The 23199-nt window shown below is 36.9% G+C and overlaps 1 protein-coding gene across 1 annotated transcript; it reads right to left on the bottom strand.

Annotated features, from left to right (window-relative positions):
* Positions 1 to 1103: 1103 nt before the first annotated feature.
* On the bottom strand, positions 1104 to 15457 carry LOC591832 (gamma-aminobutyric acid type B receptor subunit 2-like). Its single transcript, XM_030997165.1, has 15 exons — positions 15146 to 15457; positions 14614 to 14751; positions 12157 to 12324; positions 11066 to 11131; positions 8946 to 9143; positions 8262 to 8471; positions 7698 to 7761; positions 6770 to 6853; positions 5840 to 5990; positions 5081 to 5213; positions 3870 to 3983; positions 2898 to 3020; positions 2164 to 2341; positions 1625 to 1788; positions 1104 to 1277 (listed from the first exon to the last, which is right to left on the bottom strand). The coding sequence occupies exons 1-15, from the start codon at positions 15455 to 15457 to the stop codon at positions 1104 to 1106; spliced, it is 2277 nt and encodes a 758-aa protein (XP_030853025.1).
* Positions 15458 to 23199: the final 7742 nt, after the last annotated feature.

Below are 23199 nucleotides of genomic sequence, written 5' to 3'. Positions count from 1 at the left end.
TTAGTTGACCTAGTAAGTTGCTACCAACAACATCTATTCGGCTAACACCTGTCCATTACATTCTCTGTCTAAAAAAGAAATCCCAGTCACATTGTGACAATCCTATTCTTCCATGGGGTCCAAAAGCAAACAAAGTAATTTACATAGTAATTTACAAATGCACTAATCCCATTATCGACCCCCCACTCACCTCACCACCACCTCCCGCCACCCTCTCGATCCCGCCAACTCCTCCCACTAGCCCTTTTCAAGTACTCCAGGGTATATTACAAAGATCAATAAACATTTTAATTTACAATCATAAATTGGTATGAATGTTACCTAAAAACATATTTCTCTGTCATAACTTTTCAAACTAAACTTTTTATAACTAACGTTATTCATATAATCGTAATGATAAATTATAAGAAAGTATTATAAACATGCAAAATGATGGGCAATCAAATTGTTTCGAAAGAGTCCATCTACTTTGTAGTATGAATTCTACCGTCTTTCCTCTCCAATGCTTGCTGACGTCACAGAGGAAATCATCTCGTATTCGAGTTGAAGGGCTGCCAAATGCTGACGTTTCTGATTCAAAAGAAGTTTAAACAAAACCGTGTCAGATTCATCATGCCAAGAAGTAACTGAAATCAAATAATGGTGATCTCTCATTTTGAAAGATAAAACGAAACTCACCGTTTTCTTTAAATTATAAATGACAGCATTCAACTAGTTTGATATTTGGTGATCACTGAGAATAGATGTGTATATAGCAGAAGAAATATAAAGATAAACAATTATGATGATTGAGCTAATAAAAATCCCCCAAAGAGTCCCCTTTCTTTTCTTCTTGTTATTATATATATATATATTTCTCTATGATGGGGGGGGGGGGGGGATGGGTGGAGTGCTTGTCAGAAATTTTTGACAGATAAACGCCCAACTAAAATAAAATAATTCTTTTCTACTTATCGCCTTTCTCTTTTTTTCCCTATTATTTTTCATTTATCAGAGACTTATCTCCATTGTATTTGAGATAGCCATTATCAGGCCTTTATACACTGTATGATGTTTTTATCGGACATTTTGAGGCCCCTATTCCCCCACCCCCGCCATTGTATTTACTTCACATTCCCATCTATTACCTTTACCAATTCCTCCATCAGTTTCTTAACCCCATCATCGGCAGAATGAAAGTGAAATGAATGTGAAGATGACTTAGGTCTAGCAGACGACGTCTCGGTTTTCTTCATCATGTCACGGTTGCCAAGGGTACAGGAGCAGAGTGGCCGAATCTAAATAAAACGCAACAACAGAGCAATAACTGATGCTAACCAGATATGTAGTGTGTTATTAAGGTGGGGCAGGTCACTCGTTTCATATTTAATGAATATTTATTTATCCCTGGTATTTGTAGGCCTATTGAGTAAAATATAACTTTACCGTCAGCGGCAGTTTCTGGCCATTTCATAGAATTACAACTTCAATTATGATTAAACCCGAAACAACATTTAACAAAATATAAACATATAATTTTTAGTTCATGGGATACAAGGTATCCTTCTTGAAATAAACGTTGTCTTTTTGCGATTAATTTCTAGTTGGTTTTGATTATTAAAACTGTCTTTGTCAACATCTTTACCTTGGGTACAAATACCAGACACAACACGGTGGTGTTAGCAAAGAGAACCGCACAGCTAAAGATGATGAAACGGCGATCGACTTGGTACATGAACAGGTAGCTCGTGGGGACGGCTACCGCCAATGTCACCGCCACCGTATACACGGAGAAGGCGATGTATTTACCTAGGATCGGAGATAAAATGGTAAAGCCGATAATAAACAGGGCCGAGAATGATAATGCATTACAGTGACGATAATGCCGGTACGGCCAACAATGAGAAAAGTGCCGATAATATCAACATTTCCGTTATTGCTGATAATGCCAAAAGAGACGAAAATGCCGAGTTTTCATGCTCCTTGAAGTTACCGGAAAAGAATACATTAACAGCAGATTAATACAGGATTATAACTTAAATTAAGGTACTGTTGGTACTATTTTATTTTGTATGATGCCATGGACATATATTTTTTTTTAAAGGCCACGCAATCCTCTGACGCATTTATACGTCAGAAAAATGACGCCTCGTTTGAGTAAAAAAGGGCATAAAGTGCACTTACTGTCATTCAAATCGGAGACGGCGACATCTCGAGTTTCCCAAGCAAGAAAAATGCCGAACATTACAAGGATGCCTTTGATACCGAACATGATGATCAGAAAGAAGATTTGATTGGTAGATTCGCACATTCGAACAGTCGGTTCAAAATAAATCTCTTGCCTCGGATCAGTCATGTCCAGCTATGACAATGGGAAAAATAGTTAAGATTTTGGTTCACTCGTTCGTTTGCTTTTGGTTCATACTTGGCATAGCCTACTACGTCTTATCTGGAACACATATTCGTTCGAAAAAAATCTACCAAATGCCAAGTTCAATACTCTTTTATTCCTCCCGTAAAAATCATTTTCGTATATAGTAACGCGTTATTGTAAAGTGTCGGGTCCATTTTACCCGACACTTTCTGCAAAAATTATACCAAAGTCGCATCTCGATCTTCACTGTCTTACTGTATGGGCATGTTATCACAATTGTATATGTAAAAGGATTAAACTTATTTCAAGGACCTTTTTTGAGAATTTGTTTGATTATTTGAATTAAGTTTACTTTACCTTTCGTGAATACAAATATTTTCACAAATATCGTGTATCCGGCCTACAATGTAAAGTAATTGACTTTCTAGTGAACATGGGGAAAGAACCGAAGAACCGATGAAACGAAGTAACCCGCCCGAATGGCCGGTAAATGGCGCACGGGAAGGCGCAGTGGAACAAACCGAAGGCCTCGTGCGCAGCTTACCTGGGCGTCAAGACAGTGTGACGTCACATGAACGTCATCAAGCACCACTCGGAACATGATAATACTAATGTCAGCGAACACCAATGCAAAGACGCCAAGGATGAGCTTAGAATCGGGTAAGTTCTGCAAAATATGAACAAAATGATAAAACAGTCATTGCTAGTACAATGATATCAATGATTACGGTAAAAAGGTGTTAACAGGACATCTATATTTCACCCTAAATGGTACATTAACCGGTCATCGTAAAAAAAAACTGTGATATTACCGTAACGCCCTCCCTATTACTAACCCTAAATTCAAAACAATATAACTAATTAAACTAATGACTTATGATTAAACCTATTATTTCTTGGTAAGCCTTTAAGTTTCCTCTGCCTGCAAACGTACGTAGAGGGCAGTAATTATATCGTTCAATCGTTAACAGGACACGCAAATGTCCTGCTAATGATCATGTCTACTCAATAACTCATTTTTTTCACCACATAATAAGGTATATAATCAGTGTTAGGTTCCAACTAGTTCATCGTAAGGAACATGGTATGATATGAACACCATTTGAATGAATCCTTTTGAACGTGATTTTATTTCTCTCTTTGTTCCTTTGTCCATTCATATGTGCGCACATGGCCTCCATAGCTCCCCCACGGAGACTCACCGCAATGAGATAGCGCGGTCTATCGTAGCACCCCCTATTTTCTAGCGCGCGCTAGACCGCGCTATCTCTGCGGTTTGGAAGGTACAACGTCGTTTCGGTCTGCCCAACAGTGAGCCACGGCGAGCCAAAACGGCGTGCCACTGGAGCAACTCTTGGGGGTGGTCCCCGAGAGATAGCGCGGTCAAGCGCGCGTTAGAAAAAAGGGGGTGCTACGATAGACCGCGCTATCTCATTGTGGTGTGAACAGCCTCTTAGTTGTGTCTTTAGAAACACCTCGTGTGCGTTGTCTGAAAGAAATTGTATAAAAAGCTCACAATCTTCTGGAGTCTTTCCACCGCTTTTTTGAAGATTGCATGGATGCGATACGTCTTACCGAAGAGAGCCCCCAGCGACAGAGAAATGCCAACACTGATGAGGCCAGTTTGAACCTACAGAGAGATTGATAAAAGACTTATTAGGAATAAGATAACGAAAAAAAAAAATATATAGGGCCCATATACGAACCTAAGAATATATAAATGACTTCATGGGAAAAGAATTCGACAAAAGATATCTTTGACGTAGAATAGAATTAGAGAAAGATTGAGGTAAAAGAGGAAAGAGGAGAGAGATGTGGTAAAAGAGATAGAGTGGGTGTGTGAGTGTGTGTTAAAGAGAGAGAGAGAGAGAGAGAGAATGAGTGAGTGAGATGGAGAGAGGGGTGAAAAGGGAGGGGTTGGACAAGAGAAAGAAAGCTATAAAAAGAACATGAAGATAATGATGCTGATGAAGAAGAAGAAATGAAGAAACAGATGATGATCATCATGATGGTAGAGGATGGAATCGGCTACGAGGATTTCAGGAAAAAATGAATTGGAAGAAGAAGAAATAGAAAAGACAACCGGTCCTCGTGGTTGATAACAAGTAGGATATTGAAAATATTGAAAAAAGGGTTCATGATGATAGGGGAGATGACAATGAGTAGTTATTATTTCTCTTCTCTTCCTTCATGTTTGCTATGATCCCTTCTTTTCCTTTTTTTCTGAGCGCATAGGTACTTTAATTTATTGTTGTGATATGTGCTATATCAGAATGGTTTATTATTATTATTAATGATGACGGTGGTGATTCAGATTGTGATGATGGTGATGGTGATGATGATGGTGATGGTGGTGATGATGATGATGATGGTGATGATGATGATAATGATGATGGTGGTGGTAATGATGATGATGATGACGATGATATTAAAGATGGTAATGAATATGATGATGGTGATGATGATGACGTTGATTATGAGGGTGATGGTACTGACGATGATAATGATGATGATAGGGATAATGGTTGTGGTGATGATGATGGCGGTGGAGGTGGTGGTGATGGTGATGATACTTGTGGTGATGATGAATATTAAGGTGTTAAAAAAGATGCGAGGGAAGAATAGGCTAATGGAGGAGAATAGAAGGGGATTGCTTCTGTGGGCATCAATAAAGTTACAATAAGTTTTCTTTAATTTGAGATTATGATGACGAGTGTGTTTACGTACGTGACAAAGAACGACGATTTTGGGCTCACTGTAAGACGACTTGTCAAGCCCAGGAATGATGATAGCTGCATAGAGCATCAGACAACCGAAAACGATCAGGTTGTTGAGTGTCGGACTTGATATCTTGATCGTTCTAAATTAAAAAATTGGATACTGAAATCACATCGTACTGTAAAAAGAAAAAGAATGCTTGATATAATCATAGACCACTGATGTATTACCAAAATGTGAGAATTTTTTAAAGATAAATCAATAAATCAATACTGTTTAGGCCTAACTGTAGTCGAAGTGAATATAACACTCCAAATGTTTTCATAAATGAAAGAGAAAGAGAAACAATAAAAAAATCATATGGAAAACGGTAAAAATTAAAATCGTTCAATTTTGTGCTTCAGAAACTTCTGAAAACCTTGGGATAGACCATAGTTATGATGAAAACCGCATGTGAAGCATATTACACTTAACTTCATCATACGAAAAGCGCCGCCGTTTTACCTCGTTGTTTCTGATCGGGGGACCTTAGCAGTAAGAGTCCTCTGCCAATAATGATGAATGTGAGTTGAGACAAAATGTTCTGAAATGTAGTAATTTGCGCCAGCTTCTGTGGAAAGGACATATGCTTGCGCTTTTAATGCTTGCGCTTTTAATGATTGGCCGTCACACCCTACTTCGAAGGGGTTGCGTCTGTGAAAAGAGATGCAAATGACGCTGCGTGTACGATGAGCATAAGGGGGGGGGGGGGATTTTCCTTTCACAAACCTGTACTCCCTGTAATGAACATTGAGTGAGAAGAAGATGAGGGATAAAACTATCCCCACACCAGACAGCGAGTAGAAGATAATCCGAACAGTCGAAGAAACTGTCTCATCAATCGGTTGGTATGTGATTCCATCAACAGGGCGCTTGCCATCTACAAAGATACACAGTCTGTTTTATGAGCAAATATCGACAATGATGAATTCCAAATTACAATTTTAAAAAAAATCCTTAATATGGGGTTCCCTATTAACATAACCATATCCTTTCATCATTGTTTTCCTTTTGAGAATTTTCTATTTTCATTATTTTCATCAATTTCATTTTTATAGATTCCGTCTTCTTTTAATTTTTTATTTCATCACTTTTTTTTCGTTCATCTCAATTTCTCCTCGCCAGATTTATTACGTGCTTCATTTTTCTCTCCCCTTTTTCTTCTCCTTCTTATTCTTCGCGTCTACTCTTAGCATTTCAATTTATCTTATCCCGATTTATTCATTTATTTATTCTTCTCATTATTTGCATGTCCCAAAGCCGATTTCATCACTTGCTTCCCTTCATCCTGTTCCCTTTGTCCTTCTTTTTTCCTTCTTTTTCTTTTTCTTCTTCTTCTTCTTCTCCTTCTCTTTAATTTCTTTTTAACTCTATCTCAATGATCTTCCTCCTTAAATTGTTTTCCTTTCTTATCTCATAATTTCCCTTATTTCTTATGCATTCTCCTTAAAATCTACTCGACTTTTCTTAAGGCTCCTCATATTTGACAGTGTTTTCATATTCCCTGCCGTATCTATGCTTCTCCCGAAACACCTCGCCATTTACTGTATATTATACTTCATCTACCCGTATTGTTTTGTTACACTTTAGTTTCTATGATTTGCTTTTAATGTAAATGTGGAACAAATTAAATCAAACTTCAAATAAGTCCGACATTACCTGCCCATCTGATCGATCTATTCTCCACCGAATGCAATGTTCCATTCTTATCCGAATAATTCAGGATCCTAAATACCGTCGACCCTGTCAAGGTATCAGGATATAAAGATACAATTTCCTTGTCAGTGAACGCAACTTTAAAGCTCGATAAGATATGACGCGGTAAACCGCCGCAAAAAAAAAAGCGGCCGCGTTTTTGTTAACGTATAAATAAATGGCAACTGCGCGCAACAAAGGTTCGTACAAGTATAGACGTTATTACACTTTACGTCATAATAAGAAAGAAAAACATCACCGCGGTTTACCCCCTCATAGATAAACGAGGCTTTACTCAATTTCTGAATGAAAGTGAGCATAATTAAGCAGATATTTGTATTTACATCCCAGAAAATTGGTCTCTGCGTAACTTTTATTTACCTGTTTATACGAATGAAATGTCAACTTCAGCGCAGCGTAGATTTTCAAGTTTTTAGCAAAATAATGATGATGCTAATTTTGATGATGACGATGATAATATTAATAGAAATAATAACGCTAATAATTAAAACAATGGTACTACTACTACTACTACTCCTACTCCTACTACTACTAATCCTACTAAACAACATGAGAATCATCATAATAAATGATAATAATAACAACAACAACATTGATGATGATAAGAAGATGAACGAGAAGAAGAAGAAGGAGAAAAAGAAAAAGGAGAAAAAGAAGAAGAAGAAAAAGGAGAAGAAGAAAAGTTTTGATATTAATTATAATAATCGTAAGTAAATATTTTAAAAATAATTTTAAAAAGGCCAACAATATAACTTAAGTCAATGTATTTATCCTGTTTTCACTTTTTCAAGGAAATTTGGAAGATGAAGTAAAATGGAAATGTCAGAAAACTGAAGGTGATTAAAAGGTCAACGATTTGAAGCTCGCTTACCAATGAACTGCTCAACATTGACTGGTGAATTCCTGATTCCCTCCCGTTCAATCTCTACCTTGTCCTGGGAAATAAAGTAAAAATAGATCAGGGATATTATTTACAATTGAAAGCAATTTGAACGTTTCTTCATATCGTACATACGTTCCGGTAGTTTTACGAATACATGTGTACTTTTATGAGTATTAAACATTACCGTTCAACAAAGTGATTCGAATTATATTGTAAGAGAAAATGTATGTAATAATAATGATTAATAGAGAACCATTGTTTGAAATAATTGATTTACAAAATATTTATAGAACAATGACATGTCGTTAGAAATCATGATAGCTATACAGATGATGACACAACGACGGAAGGCCCTATTTCATATCAATTTCATACCCCTCCTCCCAAAAAAAGCTTAAGATAATATTGAAACAAACTTGATTTGTATTAAATCTGGCATGAGGCATGAAACATTTCACAAACGCAACGCGTCGTGAAGGCCCATATTAATATTATTGTCACCGTTAAACCAACGAACGATATTTTCCCCGCATGCTTAAAGAAGATTTCCGCCATATCTGTGTCGCTGTAAGTAAAGTCATCCAGTCTTGTGGGTCTCAGTTTATCTCCATCACTGTAACCAGGCAGTTGTTCCACATCAGCTATAGATGAGTTTAGTATAAGCGCCATGGTAATGAGGTTGTCATAGGCATAGATGTCACGGGAATTATCGTCCATCTCATGCAGTGCGCGTAAGTATTCCAGGTGATGAGGTAGTGGTTTCTGAGTGTGAACAAATAATATCATTGCTTTAAACTATAAAGAACTGAAGATACGACGTTTTTTCTTAGATGTTCAGTGTTATTGTGTTCTACTACGATTTTCTTGTCTCCCTTTCACTTCTTCTATTTCTCCAAAATCTGTTAATCGTCTCGTTCTCCATCATAACAGTCTTGTATTCCTTCACTTTACTCTTCTTTACTATCATTGCCTTAATAAGTTTCTTATTTCTTCTCTATATTTTCCTTTCTTTCTCGTCTCCTTCTGTTTTTTTCACTTTCTACCTCTTCATCATGCAACTCGCCTTTTTGCATTTCTTCTGCATTTCTTCTACCTTCTTTTACAAATTTTCTATTTATTCCAATACAATTTGTTTTATTTCCTCATAATTATTATAGATCGTTTGACTGATTAAAATCTATTTTGGAATGAATTTCTTTCTCCTTCTTATTCCCCCATTTACGAAATCTGACTTACGACGCCATTAAAGCTGATCTCCTCGACATCGGAAACAAACTGATCTCCATCGAACCCAATGTGATATTGCAGCATCATTTCCATCTCCTCGGAAGTACATGGAACTATTTCCGGGTCAGGATTTCTCCACCATCCGCTCTCAAACCATCCGGGTATGATCCAGACGAACTTTGACCCGTATAGACCTTGTTGAAAGATCTACATGGGTGCCAAGAGTTTATTAAATTTAATATTAAAAGGTCGCCGAAAGTAATAGCGTAATAAAGTAATAGATCATCTTTAGAGTAGGGCCTATAAAATGTGCTGAACGAAAATTGCAACATATTTTCCTTCGTTTTATTCCTTTTACTCATCCTATTATTATTATTATTTTTATTATTTTATTTGGCAAATCAAGTCACATAATACAACAATATAACAAACATGAATTGAGATTAAAAAAATCAATAGAAAGCATATATAAATATTGCAATAGCAGGTGCATCCGGTCGAGCTGCCCGTGTATGGAAAAAGTTAACCAAATAACTGTTATCCGCAGACCTTCCTCCCCACACCCGACTAGATGCACCTGATATTGGTTAAAATAAAGCTTTAAAAAGAAAAGATAGATGAGAAGAAAATGGAGGAAAGAGGGAGAAAAAAAAAAGGAAAAAAAACATTGCATGACAATTTTTTTTAAAGTTGTGATTTCATGACAGGTATGGTAACATATTATTACTGTTAATCATTAACACCATCATCACGTTGTAAAACATAAATATAATATCATTATCATTATCGTTATTAACATTATTACTACTACCGTTACTATCGTTTTTTAAAAAGTTGTGATTTCATGAAAGGTATAGTAACATATTATTACTGTTAATCATCAACACCATCATCACGTTGTAAAAAATAAATATAATATCATTATCATTATCGTTATTAACATTATTACTACTACCGTTACTATCATGATTATTATGATTATTATAATTTGTATCATTGACATCAATATTTATATTAAAACATCAACAACAAAATTAATTTTCATTGAGAATACAATTTCAACAACAACCAGTCTCGAAGCTATTGCACGATCATAATATGTACAGATAAAGGTAAGCCCTATATCATGTTTATGAAAATATTAAGATTCAGTAATACAATTTTGGAATGGTTTGGAATGGTTAAAATGGACTGTGTATTGTTTCAAATAAATATCATTATTGTTTCATATTATATAATGAAAAATGGAACAAAAATTATACGGTATACATCACAGGTGGTTATTATGTGAATCATTTATAGAATTGAAGGATTATTTATATTCTATAAATGACTATAAACAGCAGCAATTAAACAACTAGCAATAAGAAAGCATAAACAGCATTAAAAGATCACACTGTTACAAATATGTATAAGCATATTCGTCATTATTATTAACATCACTTATATTATTGTTATTGCAATCATTATTATTGCTACGATTATATCATATAACTTTTACAATCATTATTAATATTAAAGGAATATAATGTATAATACAACATGAATAAATATGGAATCATATATATATATATATACAGATTTACAAGCCAGAGTTCAACACCTTCAATTATATAATTTCATCTTTTACTCCGGAATAAATGATGTGTAAATCTAAGAACAATGGCTTATCAGGGTAACCACAATGCATGTTCATTACAGACTGCCACTGAAACTGAACTTATTACTCGCATATCCTTTTTAGAATAAGCAAAGAATACAGACATACTAAACAGAGTAAATTATTGAACGTACAGATTTCGAATTAAATTATTAGAACACTAATCTATGTAATTTTCTTGCACTTGGTGGCGGCTGTGGATATCACTCATGCAAAACTTACTCTCTTAAAAAAAAGAGTGAATTTTCACTCTATTTTTCACTTTCTTGGAAGTGACGTCCGTGATCACTTGTTTAGGAGTGAAAATCGATTGATTTTAGAGTGCTCTCTAAGAAGAAAAAAGTGAATGTTCACTCTATTTTCACTCTATTTTCACTCTCCAGAGGAGTGACGTCCGTGATCACTCGATTTTTTTTAGAGAGTAATCCAGGTCTTAATGAAGAAATTCGACTGTTTACACATTAATTACCTTGCAGAAAACAATGAGAGCCTGATCGGGCAGAAATCCAGCGAATATAACTCGAGCATCGTGTCGCTGTCCAAAGAAAACATCCATAAAATGAAATAGATTGTATCAGAAGGTGACCGGGCTAAAGGAATGACTACCCGCCCCCGGCAACACCCGGGCTAAATAGTATGCCCAAGGATAACCATTATAACAATATTCCGTTTCTGTAATCAAATCATTATGATAATGTCTTAATGCGATACCAAAGCGCTTTTGGAAATGAATACCCCGGTTGTAGTTGTGGGAGCCATTATCAAGGACTCATCCTCTAAGTTAACCATTTACTACACCTGTGTAGCGCGCGCTGGACGAATGGTCCGCGCATGCACCGCGTTCTCAACAGAGGTGGTCACACATAGATGACGCACGGACCGCGCATTGGAAATCGGAAAAGGCCGTATATTTCGAAATCTTAAATTCATTCGACCATACCAGTAGATCCTGACACATGCCGCACCCCCCCCCCCCGGATCCGTCCACTCGCATCAATGAAGTCGACACGTACCTTCAGATTTTCTAGCTGGGTTTCTGGATTTTTAATATCGATCACAGCTTCAGTAGCGAGAACAATGACATCGGCTTGATGGAGTAGTAGTGTCAGCTGCTTCGTGTTCTATGACCGCCATCAAAAGAAATAATGCAGGCATTATATGGAAAGAACAAACCAAAAGATATCCGCAATATGAAAATCTAAGAATATTCATGTAGGCCTATATTTAAGAAATATCAAATAAATAAAGAATCAAAAGAAAACTAAATTCAAAATGTTCTATATTTCTATTTAACTCTGGCATGAATAACTTGAGTGACCTGTTGGACTTACCAGTATAACAGGTCGATGCGATAAGCCCATTGTTAAGGTTTAAACCCTAATTATCAAGTCCCTCAGTGATGATTTAAAGCATTTGGTTCAATAAATCGCCACCTCACCGCTGGAAGGACTTTGGCGTTTCCTTTTCGCATTTTCGCATTTTGACTTAACGACAAGCATGTACTTGTTTTTCTTATCGCTAAGCAGTCAGTTGAAATCAATCAACAAGTCATCCAATTACCTCTCTGAAGTAGTCTGTGTCCTCAAAGATGATGGCTACTCTAGTCCATCCCATCGCCTTGATGAAAGCCGTCCTGGCTGGGTTGAGAAGGTCTTCATCACCTGAGATCCGGACCGTTAGGGGGTAACGGGTGCGGTCATTCAAGGTGCTAGAACCAGCAGTCACAACCTAGGGGTGTCAAACAATAGTCGCTTTCTGGAACAATACAATCTTGACTTTGCATGTTTTTAGGTCTATCACATACATACTCCAAGAAAATGCAAACTTAGGCTCACATATTGTTACGAAATAAACTCCAGGCCAAGGGTGTTGATATGTATCCGTGGTTGCGGGGGATGATAGGTGCCAAAATATTTTCGGCAATGGATCAAAGCAACCAAAGTGGTAGAAGCGTGTGGCAAGTTGCACCCCTCCCAAGCGCGTAGCCAGGATTTAGGGGGCGGTAGTGAGCACGCGAAGCGCGGTTCCTAGGGTGTTGGGTGCAGGGAGGGGAGTCCCCCCCCCCCCCGCGCAAAGCGCGGAAGCTTTGACGTTTCACTAAATTATTAGAGAAAGAAGACGATTCGATGTACCATTCTCGACTCTTAATCCTTGTTTGAATTAAGTTCCTCTTCCTCCGCGCGTAGCGCGGAAGCTCTGACCTTTCGTTAGATTATTAAAGAAAGAAGACGATTCTATGTACCATTCTCGACTCTTAATCCTTGTTTGAATCAAGTTCCCCTTCCCCCGCGCGTAGCGCGAAAGCTCTGGTGTTTCATTAGATTATTAAAGAAAGAAGACGATTCTATGTACCATTCTCGACTCTTAATCCTTGTCTGAATTCATTTTTTCCCATTCCTGCGCGAAGCGCGGAAGCTTTCACATTTTATTACATTATTAGAGAAAGAAGACGATTTGTTGTATCGTGTCCTTCATGAATTCAGTTTTCCCAGCTTTAATGTTTTAATAAATTATTACTCTTAATCCTTGTCTGTATTAATTTTCGCCCAATCCGCGCGTAGCGCGGAAGCTTTCACGTTTCATTAAATTATTAGTAAAAGAAGACGATTAGTTGTATCGTGTACTTTGACGTTTCATTTGATTATTACTCTTAATCCACGTCTGAATTCAGTTGCCCCCCTAACAGCTTTACCCTGTTCGCTAAATTATTAGAGAAAGAAGACGATTCGTTGTACTGTTCTCTGTATTAATCCTTGTCTGAATTCAGTTTCACCACTGAAAATAAGTTGTGTCACAAATAAGTTGTGACATAATAATCTTTCTCCAAAAATTAAAAATATTTTAGGAAATATCAGGAAATAAAATGAGTGAAAAAATAAAAATAACGATACAATGACGTGAATTTTAAAAAGGGTGAACGGAAACAACATAACAACTAGTGAACTGTTTTATATGTCATACCAATGTCCGAAATTTTTTTTTTCTTGTCTCCGATCTCATCGCGAAATCGTCACAGAGTTCATCTATGTTTACACCGTCCAGGATTTTCCGATGTGCATTGCAGATTGCTACTTTTATGCTTCGCGCTTAACATTTAGCTCGTTGCTTTTGATGCTGCGTCTTTGCATTTGGTGCACTGCATTTCTATGATGCTGTTGATTGAACAAATTGAATAAATTCATCAATTCCTGATGAAGCCGTATGAGCAAGAATTCAATTTATTCTTGTCTCATATACGGTTGTCTTATTTACTTCGTATATATGTATGTATTAAGAAAATGAGATAGCAAAATGTGTTTATTGATGGTCATCTTGCGAGTAATAACTACTCCCATCGGACTCTCATCATTAATTTTTCTCTTCATTTTTAAAATGTTGTTATGGTGAATTATTGGGGGGGGGGGGGGATGATTGTACAGGCCATCCCCCCACCTGAAATATTGGGGGGGGGGGGATTTATCCCCACATCCCCCCCCCCGGATCGACACCCATGCTCCAGGCGCACCGAAAAGACGAACCGCAAACTTGCACTAACCGCAACATGAATAATACAGACCATTACCGTAACTCCGGCCCGAACACTAAACCTACACCTGACCTGAATTCGAATTCGACGGGCCCGCCCCTGGACTTTAAAAAAAAAATTAAAAGTAAGTGCACACCCCCCCCCCCCCCCCATTGAGCAAAAAACGGTCTGTGCGATTTTCAAATTTCCGTTGGCAAAAACGAAAACAGAATTATGCTCACTACCCCCCCCCCCCCCCTCACGAAATATTGGTCGGCGCGATTTTCAAATTTTAGCCCCCCACCCCCCCCCCCCTATCGGCAAATCCTGGATCCGCCGCTGCACTGACCTAATCTGTTTGAAAATGATAATAGTTATAAAAAGCCTGGACCGAAATTTTGTCGCTGGAGCATTTAGTCGCATCACCATCGGGACTCGTTGCTCCTACAACATGCATGAGATGTGCTAAATAATCCTAAGTGTTATTCTTTATATCGGCTCTGTATTATTACCTGAACGATGTTGTACTCGGGAGCGATTTCGTTGACCACGGTGGCTACGGAAGAGAACATCGGTCCCCAAGTCATCAAGACAGGCGGACCAGAGGATACGAAGTCGTGTAGGAGACGGAGCGCGTTGGCCGGACTTCCCTTTTGATTATGAAGAAAGTATAATTACAGTTGTCATTTAGAAAAGGCTGCATCATTAACCAATGTATACTATTGAATAATGAAAATATTTGATGTATTTATCATGTGTAAAAACAAAATGCTTGTGCATGGTTGTATCATGTAATTATTGTTTCAGTATGTGTGATGATGATTATGTCATAGAGATATCATTTGGTCTAAAGATTGTAAATGAAATCAAAATCGAATTGAAATAAGTATTGCAATTCATATTAATTAACTTTGTATCCTTTATCCTTTCTAGTATTCTAGTTTTTCTTAAAGCTAACCAGGGTATGTTAAAATTTTATTCAAATGACCAAATATCGCAAATTCGGAACGGACTTGTAACCATGACAACGAAACATTGTCTTACCATGGTCCAATTCCAGCGCATGCGTAATTCATAATCATCGAGGATTCCTGGTAACTCATTCACGTGGTCAATGGCCGTTTGGACTGTTCTGGGTAAAAGCTCGTGGGCCCAATGGCCCTCGATCGGAAAGAAACCGCCAACATAAATCGGGATTTTCGATATAGTCATTGACTCCGCTAACGCACTGGACGTCGATGTCGAGGTTGGTGCTGAGGTTGATGGTGATGGCGTGGAGAACGCAGATATGAGTATGGATGAAGAAAGGCAGGCGAGGAGAGGGATGACAGCTCCTATTGACTTTGGAATCCGCATCTTGGACAAGAAAAATGCCTGTTATTTTGGGGGCCTTATGATCTATAAAAAAAAAAAATCGTTAGCCAAGAATACAGTAAACAAATCTATATTCTTTTTAAAGTAAATATAAAGAAAAGAAATTCAATGTACAACAGCGTTTTGAGTGAGGGTTGACACAAAATTTGCCGGCCAATTTTAGGGAATGGTATGCACATTTTCCGACAGATATGTTGCACCCTAATCTATGTCCGACCCCCCCCCCCCTTCCCAGAGTAACACAATGACGTTTACGACCACGTCAACATTTCAAAAGTTGCTTTAAGCAATACGATCTAATCGGTGGAAATGCGACCTCACAAATTGTAATTTCCTTCCTCACTCTCTCGAAAATAAGTCTTCGGACCATCACACACAAACTGAAAAGTATTGTGCCCCTCCACGTAAAAATAACATCTTGGCAATCGTCACTCATAATTTACTTTCTAGGTGCCCTTTTTTGCCGAAAAAAGCTCTTTTGGTTGATGCACCCCCGCTTTGAAAGATGTTCCGCCGCCCCTGTGGTGATACATTGTATAGCCATATCAATTTAGCATTATTACTACTATTGCAGCTTTTATGTTATACAACTGTTTTATCATACACTGTAAAAAAGAATTTGTTCATTGGTAATTTTTACGTATTTTTTCCATGTAGAATTTACTTGAAAACATTAGTTTTGCCATTTACGCACTAAATTTAAGTCTTGCTAACTCAAACTTTCAATTTATTAGAACATACGTGGAATATTTAAGTAAAATCAAATACATAAGAATTTTAAGTAATTTCAGCTTGTATTAATTTAGTAATTTTAACTCAAAATCAGAAATTATACGTATTACTCAAACAATTTATGTTGATTATTCTTATCTTTTTAAAGTAAGGACCGATGCAGTGCGTAATAGAAATATTTACATAATTTATGAATATTCATTAAGACAAAATTAAACTCTTTTTTAAATAAAACAATTCTTTTTTGTGGTTGAATGAAAATTTAAGGACTTTCAAACATTTACTAATTCATTTAACATGGCTAAGCAAAGACAAGACAATTTTTAATTGTTACCCAGTTCAAAACAAATCAAAACTTGATATTTCAGGAAATTGTCAACCAATTTTCCTTTTAAGATGCTACGATCAAGTATATATAAAATTTGGACCCTTTCAATATGTGTCGAATTGAAGCGTATGTAATAGTTTGTGATGGTGGTAGATATATATATATATATATATATACGGTTAAATCTTAAATAGAAGTAGTGAATGATTAGTGGATGTTACTTGTTAGATTAGATGGGTACCAAATCGTGCAATATGTAAACCTATCATAGCTTTTTTTTTAATTATCTAAAATGATTACAATACTTAAATTATTTACGTTAATGTAACTCGATTTAACTGAGTAAAAATTCATTCAGCAAAATAAGTAAATTCTACTTAAGATGCCGTAGGTAATATTTACTTAATAAAAATAAGGCAATTCTTTTCCTCAATTTTATTGAGTTATTTCGACTATTATTTTTTTACAGTGTAGTGTATGTGAAAAAAGGGTTCAAATGTGTTTTAAATAACGCGTACAACAAAAATCGTATATAAGCGGAATCATTTAGAGAGATAATAAAGGTAAATGACTGCATCAATTTACATTTTTATTACTACTGTTTTTTCCATCATACTCGAAATTATTTTTACATGGATAACTTTTTTATTTTTATTGTTTATGTATTACGAACTCCTGCAAAACGGCATAACGAGTGAAACAAAATATATGTTATTTGCGTGATTTTATTGACAAGCTGGAGAGGACACCAAACTCAAAAGAATTAATACTCCATAAATATTAATTTTTAAAAATTGAGGAAAGAGGAGGCACTTACCATTCCTTTTAGCAGCAGCAAACGTCCAAAAGTGAGCAGTACAAAGTAAAATCTCCTCCTTAAGTAGATGCAGCTATAATACATAAATTTCAAGTCTGCCCAAGGTGTTGCTGCGACAGACTACACTATTGCCCATCAAGGTGGAAAGATTGTCCTTATATCTTCTCATAACTCTAATATTAATCAAAAGAGTAATTATCAATTCAATCAATCAAAAGAGTCATAGAGATTGATCAATAAGGCTTTGAGTAAAAACTGCATAAATCTTATTTAGCTATCAAGAATAAGTCTTGTTTTCACAACCGCTTCGTGAAAATGAAAACAAAAATACAAAAATGATTCCAAATTTATGAGCAACTATGTAAATCCACACGATGAGGCCTTCCCAGCCTGAACTTAATGTGTTTATTTTGTCGAGTTGATGACTCTTCTGATGTGAGAAAGATTACCACAAAGTGCTTTGTAAACAGCTAGGGGCAAGCCAAGGTGAAATTGGTATGACATTTCATATCCAGCGCTGTGCATGTGGCGTCCAAACGTCCGCACATTGATTGAAGTAAGTGCGCGTGGGTATACGTGTGTGTGACATGATTGTGCGTTGCGACATGCGTGTGCGTGTGCGTGTGCGTGCGTAGATTTGTGTGTGCATGGCTGGTTGAACCGTTTGGGGGTTAAAGGGGGTGGATCGCCAGTTTCCATGTGCAGAAGGCCATAATTCGCTGACACCAAACTTGGTGGAAATACCATTAATGGGGGTACAAATTTGCACACAGCAAACCCATAGTCCAGTCAAGAATTACCCCCTAATCTCTCGGAGAGCTCGAGAGTCTTCGGGCAATTCAAAGCATTACATAAGGTCCAATGGTCATAAAACTCTAGGCTAACCCTGGTGATTGACAACACCTGTTATTGGGTAAACACCCGAACGGTGTCGAATTCCCCATGAGAGCCGACTACTCAGTGACTTTAAACCACAGGGTTGAATGTTTGCGTGTGTGTGGAGGGTAGTTTAAGTTGGGAGGAGGGTAGAGTTAATTTAGCATTGTTACAATTTTGTGAAGGGTTTGGGACAAATTTGTATATTTTTTGATAGATTTCATTCTCTTACTTTTTTTAAGCCCTCAGTATATATTGAAATCTGTCATTCGTTATCAATATTTTTCACTGCTCTTATGGTTGAATGTTATTATCATCATTATCAAATGTCATTATGCATTAATGTATGAATTGACTAATCGAAAGCAACAGTGCTTATAAAATTCATTTACTCCTTTCCGTTACTGTATAATCATATTTTATAATTATTATATTCAAGTGGATTATAATTAAATGTCGAATGGAATCGAATAGAGATCACGGGAAAAGATGTGTGTCGGGCAGGGGGCACTTTTCTCCATGACCAGAGTGCCTTGTTTACTTTTAATGATACCATCAGTGGCGTCTTGTGGATCCCGCCTTTAAAGATCAGCGGGTGTAAGAATGATTTAGCAAATGAGTGCCACATTCAGATTTCTTTCGAATGCTGACCTTCCCAAAAGAGATGGTTACACTGCATCATGTTGAGTCGCAAAAAAGAGAAAGAAAAGCAACGCGGATCGTAACCCATTTAAGACGCTAGGCCTATATACCGTGAGTATAAGAAACTACACAATTTGAAATTAAAAATATGGGAGAGGGTCTATTCAATTGGATGGCACTAAAAGTATTGACACTATCATACAGTTGGGTGGGCACTTGCTAATTTCGAAAAACTCACGAAAATTGGTTTGCGCAAAATTGTTTCAGCCTCGGTTTGGATCAGAGTGAAAATCAGGCAGTTATTGCAAAGGTTCTGTTGACTATCAACAGAACTAAACCCTATACCTAGCTGTGCATACCCTTGCAGTGACGTATCCAGAAAATGATAAAAGAGATGGACGGCATCCTCCCAAGACAGGGGTTCAGTTAATGTATCTGGGCAGCCCTTTTCTTGTACCTCTATAGCAATTTTCATTGATTTTTTTCCCTGACCCTTTTAGGAGAAGCTGTATGCTAGCTTCAACCAATGCAGGATTCTTCACTGTCCCATCATCACCACCACCATCTCAATTAGTGCAGGTGATATCTTTGCAGCACAGATCATGTGCATCAGTGCCCGTTTTTCTCCGGATAGTGTTGAAATGATTGAATGCAGGGACAGAAAGGGACCCTAACAATTTATATGTTTTCTTCTTTCATTTGTTTTAAAAGTCCCAAGATCACAGAGACAAGGTGTTGGATGGTGAATTATAAATTCAGAAAAGGAAACATATTTATTGATAAAGGTATTTTTTTTTCTTCAATTAAACATGAATGTGAAAATTGAAACATGCCTTTTACACTAAAAGCAACGCAAGTTGAAAATTAGATAGAAGAGATAGGACGAACACTGGAAATAAATTACTTATTTAAAAATCAGTTTTTATCTTTCTTTTATGAAAATTTAATAATTTCTTTACATTTTCTATATTGCATTACATTCTGACGAAAATGGAAGTTCGAAGCAGAAAAGACAATAATCTGCAATGATATGTACGTGTGCGTGGACGCGCGAGTGTGCGTGTTTGTGTTAGGGGGTAGGGGCTCGAAGATCATCTGATGACTCATTCATTTTTATTGATAGATATAATTGATGCATAATATGCATTTTGCTTTAACTTAAAACTAAACATTTTTGAGCAAACAAAATTGTTTGTGACTTTTCCGAAATTAGCCAGTGATTAACCACCTGGGCCTCATCATCATCATCAACTTCAGGTGGCGCTGTAAAGTGATGCTGTTGTCTTCACGAGAGGACGCCATGCAACTCTTTCACCTGCCATTTGTGTTGCACCTTTCATTCCTTGTCCAGACACTTTCTTGATATCAGTCCAAGATATTGGTGGACGACCTCTACCCCGTTTTTCTCGACTGCTCCTTGCAGTATTTGCTTCTCAACACCTTCAGATCTCCTAACAATGTGCCCAAAATAGTTTAGTTTTCTTTCCATGATTCCCCTTCTGATGGTCAAGTCTGTTCCAATCTTTTCCAGGACCCACACGTTTGTCTTTTTATCTTTCCATGACACCTTCAACAGCCTCCTGTAGCACCACATTTCAAAGGAATCAACTCTCTTTCTGTCATTCTTTGTCATGGCCCAGGGCTCACTCCCGTAAGTTGCAATAGAGAAAGAAGTTGCTTGAAGCAGACGAACTTTCAGATTGAGAGATAGGCCTCGGCTCTTCCAGATGTGAGACATATTCTGTACTGTTGATCTCGCCATTGTCATCCTTCTCCTTATCTCTGTGGTGCTCTCTCCTTTGTTAGTGATGATTGAACCCAAGTACGATTTCCAACTTCAATCTTATTTCCAGCTACGGTGAAGTCAGTGTTATTATCATCTCTATCGACAACCATTATTTTTGTCTTTTTGGTGTTTAGAAGAAGGTCTTTCCCTCCACTTGCCTGTTTGATGTGATTCAACAAATCCATCCGCTCTTCTCTGCTGCTGCAAACGAGAGTAGTGTCGTCAGCATACCTTAGGTTCGTGATCTTTTTACCTCCAAACTTGACTCCCCCATTGAATCCTTCCATAGCATTTCTCATAATGGCCTATACCTTCCCAATCACTGCTGATGAAAGATTCATACGTATTCAGAAACAGAGATACGGAATAAAAGAACTAATTTCTCAAATCAATGTTTAAGTATGTCTGCACTCAATTTTTTATCGGCTGCAACTGCAGCCGATTCGAATGAAAAGAATGTCGCACAATTATTGATTTTGTTTTCAGAATTCACATCTCTTCAATTTAAAGGTTAGCTCCATAGATACTACATTTTTATATATTCCTTTTCCGTTTCTTTTTTTCTTATTTTTTTTTTTTACTTAAAGCGATGAAAAGACCAATAAAAGGCGCACAAAATACAACTTTACTGCCGTTTTCCACGTTCTATAGGGCAAAGAATTAAATTTCTTTTAATGCAAGATTCAAAACATGTGGATAAAATGAAAGTAGGTTACAAAGTGCTCTCTAAATCTGGCTATGAAATTCTGATGAATAAAGAACTCTTTCTGATCGCAAAGTTCTCTATAAATGCCTTGTAAAGTTCTCTCTATTGATGGCTTTGGTAGATATTTTAACACCGTCCTAATTTTATTCCAGGTATGCCAAAGGCACTTTTAAACATCCTAATATAAAATTGTGCTTGTAAATTGTATACCTGTATTCCGTACTGTATTGTTGTATAATATTCTGTGATTTATTTTAATCTTAAAATTCAAAAGGGTTAATCTCTTTCTATGCTGCTCCTACCAGCCCCCCCCCCCCTCCGCACTACCCATCCGCCTCTCTCTCTTTCTCTCTCTCATTTTTGTTTGTTTCCTCATTCTGTTCCCTTTCTCCTGTTTTCTCTATCTATCATGCGACAGACGCTCGTCAACACATAGATCCATTAAAAAGGAGAGGATAATTCAGGTTTTTGAAGCTCGTACATCAGTGATATGCACCGCATGTTGTAATTATAAAGTCACAGTGGGTCAGATAAGTGATCTCGACAATTAAGCCACGTTCATTACCCGATTGTGATCAACCTTAGCAACCTGAATGAGTTATTTGTATGTTACACTTTTAATTAGCTCATAAAAAGCTGGTTATTAGAAACCCTTGTCACTTGTCAATGAGGTTTGAAGGCCTAATAACGGGTTTGACATTCGATTAAGGCAGCCGCAGAGATGAATTATTTGTATATTATACTTTAGCTTAATTAAAAGCTGGTTATTAAAAATGAGCTTGCTTTGTCACTTGTCAATGCGGTTTATAGGCCAGATACAGCGGGTATGACATTCGACGGAAGATGGGGCCCGTTGTATAAAAATAACCATTGATAGTAAGTAACATTGCCATTAATATTAACTCCTATGGATTCGATTGGCTGTTAAGGGACTTTGCCATGTTAGTTAACATTAATGGCAAAGTTACCACTATAAATTGTAAGTTTTATGCAACAGCGCCCTGACCAGCACTTTAATACAAACACGTACACGAAGCCTATTTTGATCACAAATTGTAACCATAGTAATTTATGTAAACAAAGATTGAAGCAAGTGACAAGAAAGCATCCATTCCCTGCCATGACTTTGTGAAAACTGGCAGTACATAAATGCATGTGTGTATGACAGAGCCATGAACGTACATGTACAGTTTGGCTAACCGTGCTCTAGTTGATAAATAGTGCCTTGTTGGGTTAATACGCAAAACAACATTGAATATACATCATGTTATGACCATCTGAAACCAAGTTGGACAAAGTCTGTATATAAATTACCCTGGTGTATTAAGTAGTCAAACGTTATCTCTAATCTTATTCATTCAATTCCCTATTATAATTCACTCTTTTTTTATGTAGTAAATATCAGTAATATCAATTAGATCAGTAAATATCACGTCACAAACTGAATATTACCAACTGTTTTTTCTTTTCCAACTAACATGTACCATATTTAATTTCCTACCCTTTTCTCAATTTGTTCTCCTTTTCCTGCTTTTTCTGCCTGTCTCTCTCCTTCTTTCTCTTTCTTTCTTTTACAAACATTATATTCTCTCTTTTTTTTAACTTACCAATATAAATCCATTCCAGTATCACTAGTGGTTATATGTCACCCATCATCAGGTCATCGAATCAAAATCATTGAAATCTCAAGAGAGAATCACACTGCCCAAATATTATCATTTCAGTTTAACTCCTATGTTCCTACAAGCCACAACACGGGATACATGCAAACAGGCGCGGACTCAAAAAAAGAAGGGAAAAATATATATTTATATATTTTAGTGAGCACATAACCTGC

This window comes from Strongylocentrotus purpuratus, unplaced genomic scaffold, assembly GCF_000002235.5.
Source record: "Strongylocentrotus purpuratus isolate Spur 01 unplaced genomic scaffold, Spur_5.0 spur5_scaffold_4, whole genome shotgun sequence".
Classification (NCBI taxonomy): domain Eukaryota; kingdom Metazoa; phylum Echinodermata; class Echinoidea; order Camarodonta; family Strongylocentrotidae; genus Strongylocentrotus; species Strongylocentrotus purpuratus.
The sequence above is the reverse complement of the archived record's forward strand: the minus strand, read 5'-3'. Positions and strand labels throughout refer to the sequence as shown.

Coding starts and splice junctions, on each gene's coding strand:
- LOC591832 (XM_030997165.1), bottom strand. CDS start 15,457: ATGCGGATTCCAAAGTCAATAGGAGCTGTCATCCCTCTCCTCGCCTGC. Junction 5,991..6,769: donor TAGATCGATCAGATGGGCAG/GTAATGTCGGAC, acceptor GTATCTTTGTAG/ATGGCAAGCGCCCTGTTGAT. Junction 3,021..3,869: donor TGGAAAGACTCCAGAAGATT/GTGAGCTTTTTA, acceptor CATATTTTGCAG/AACTTACCCGATTCTAAGCT.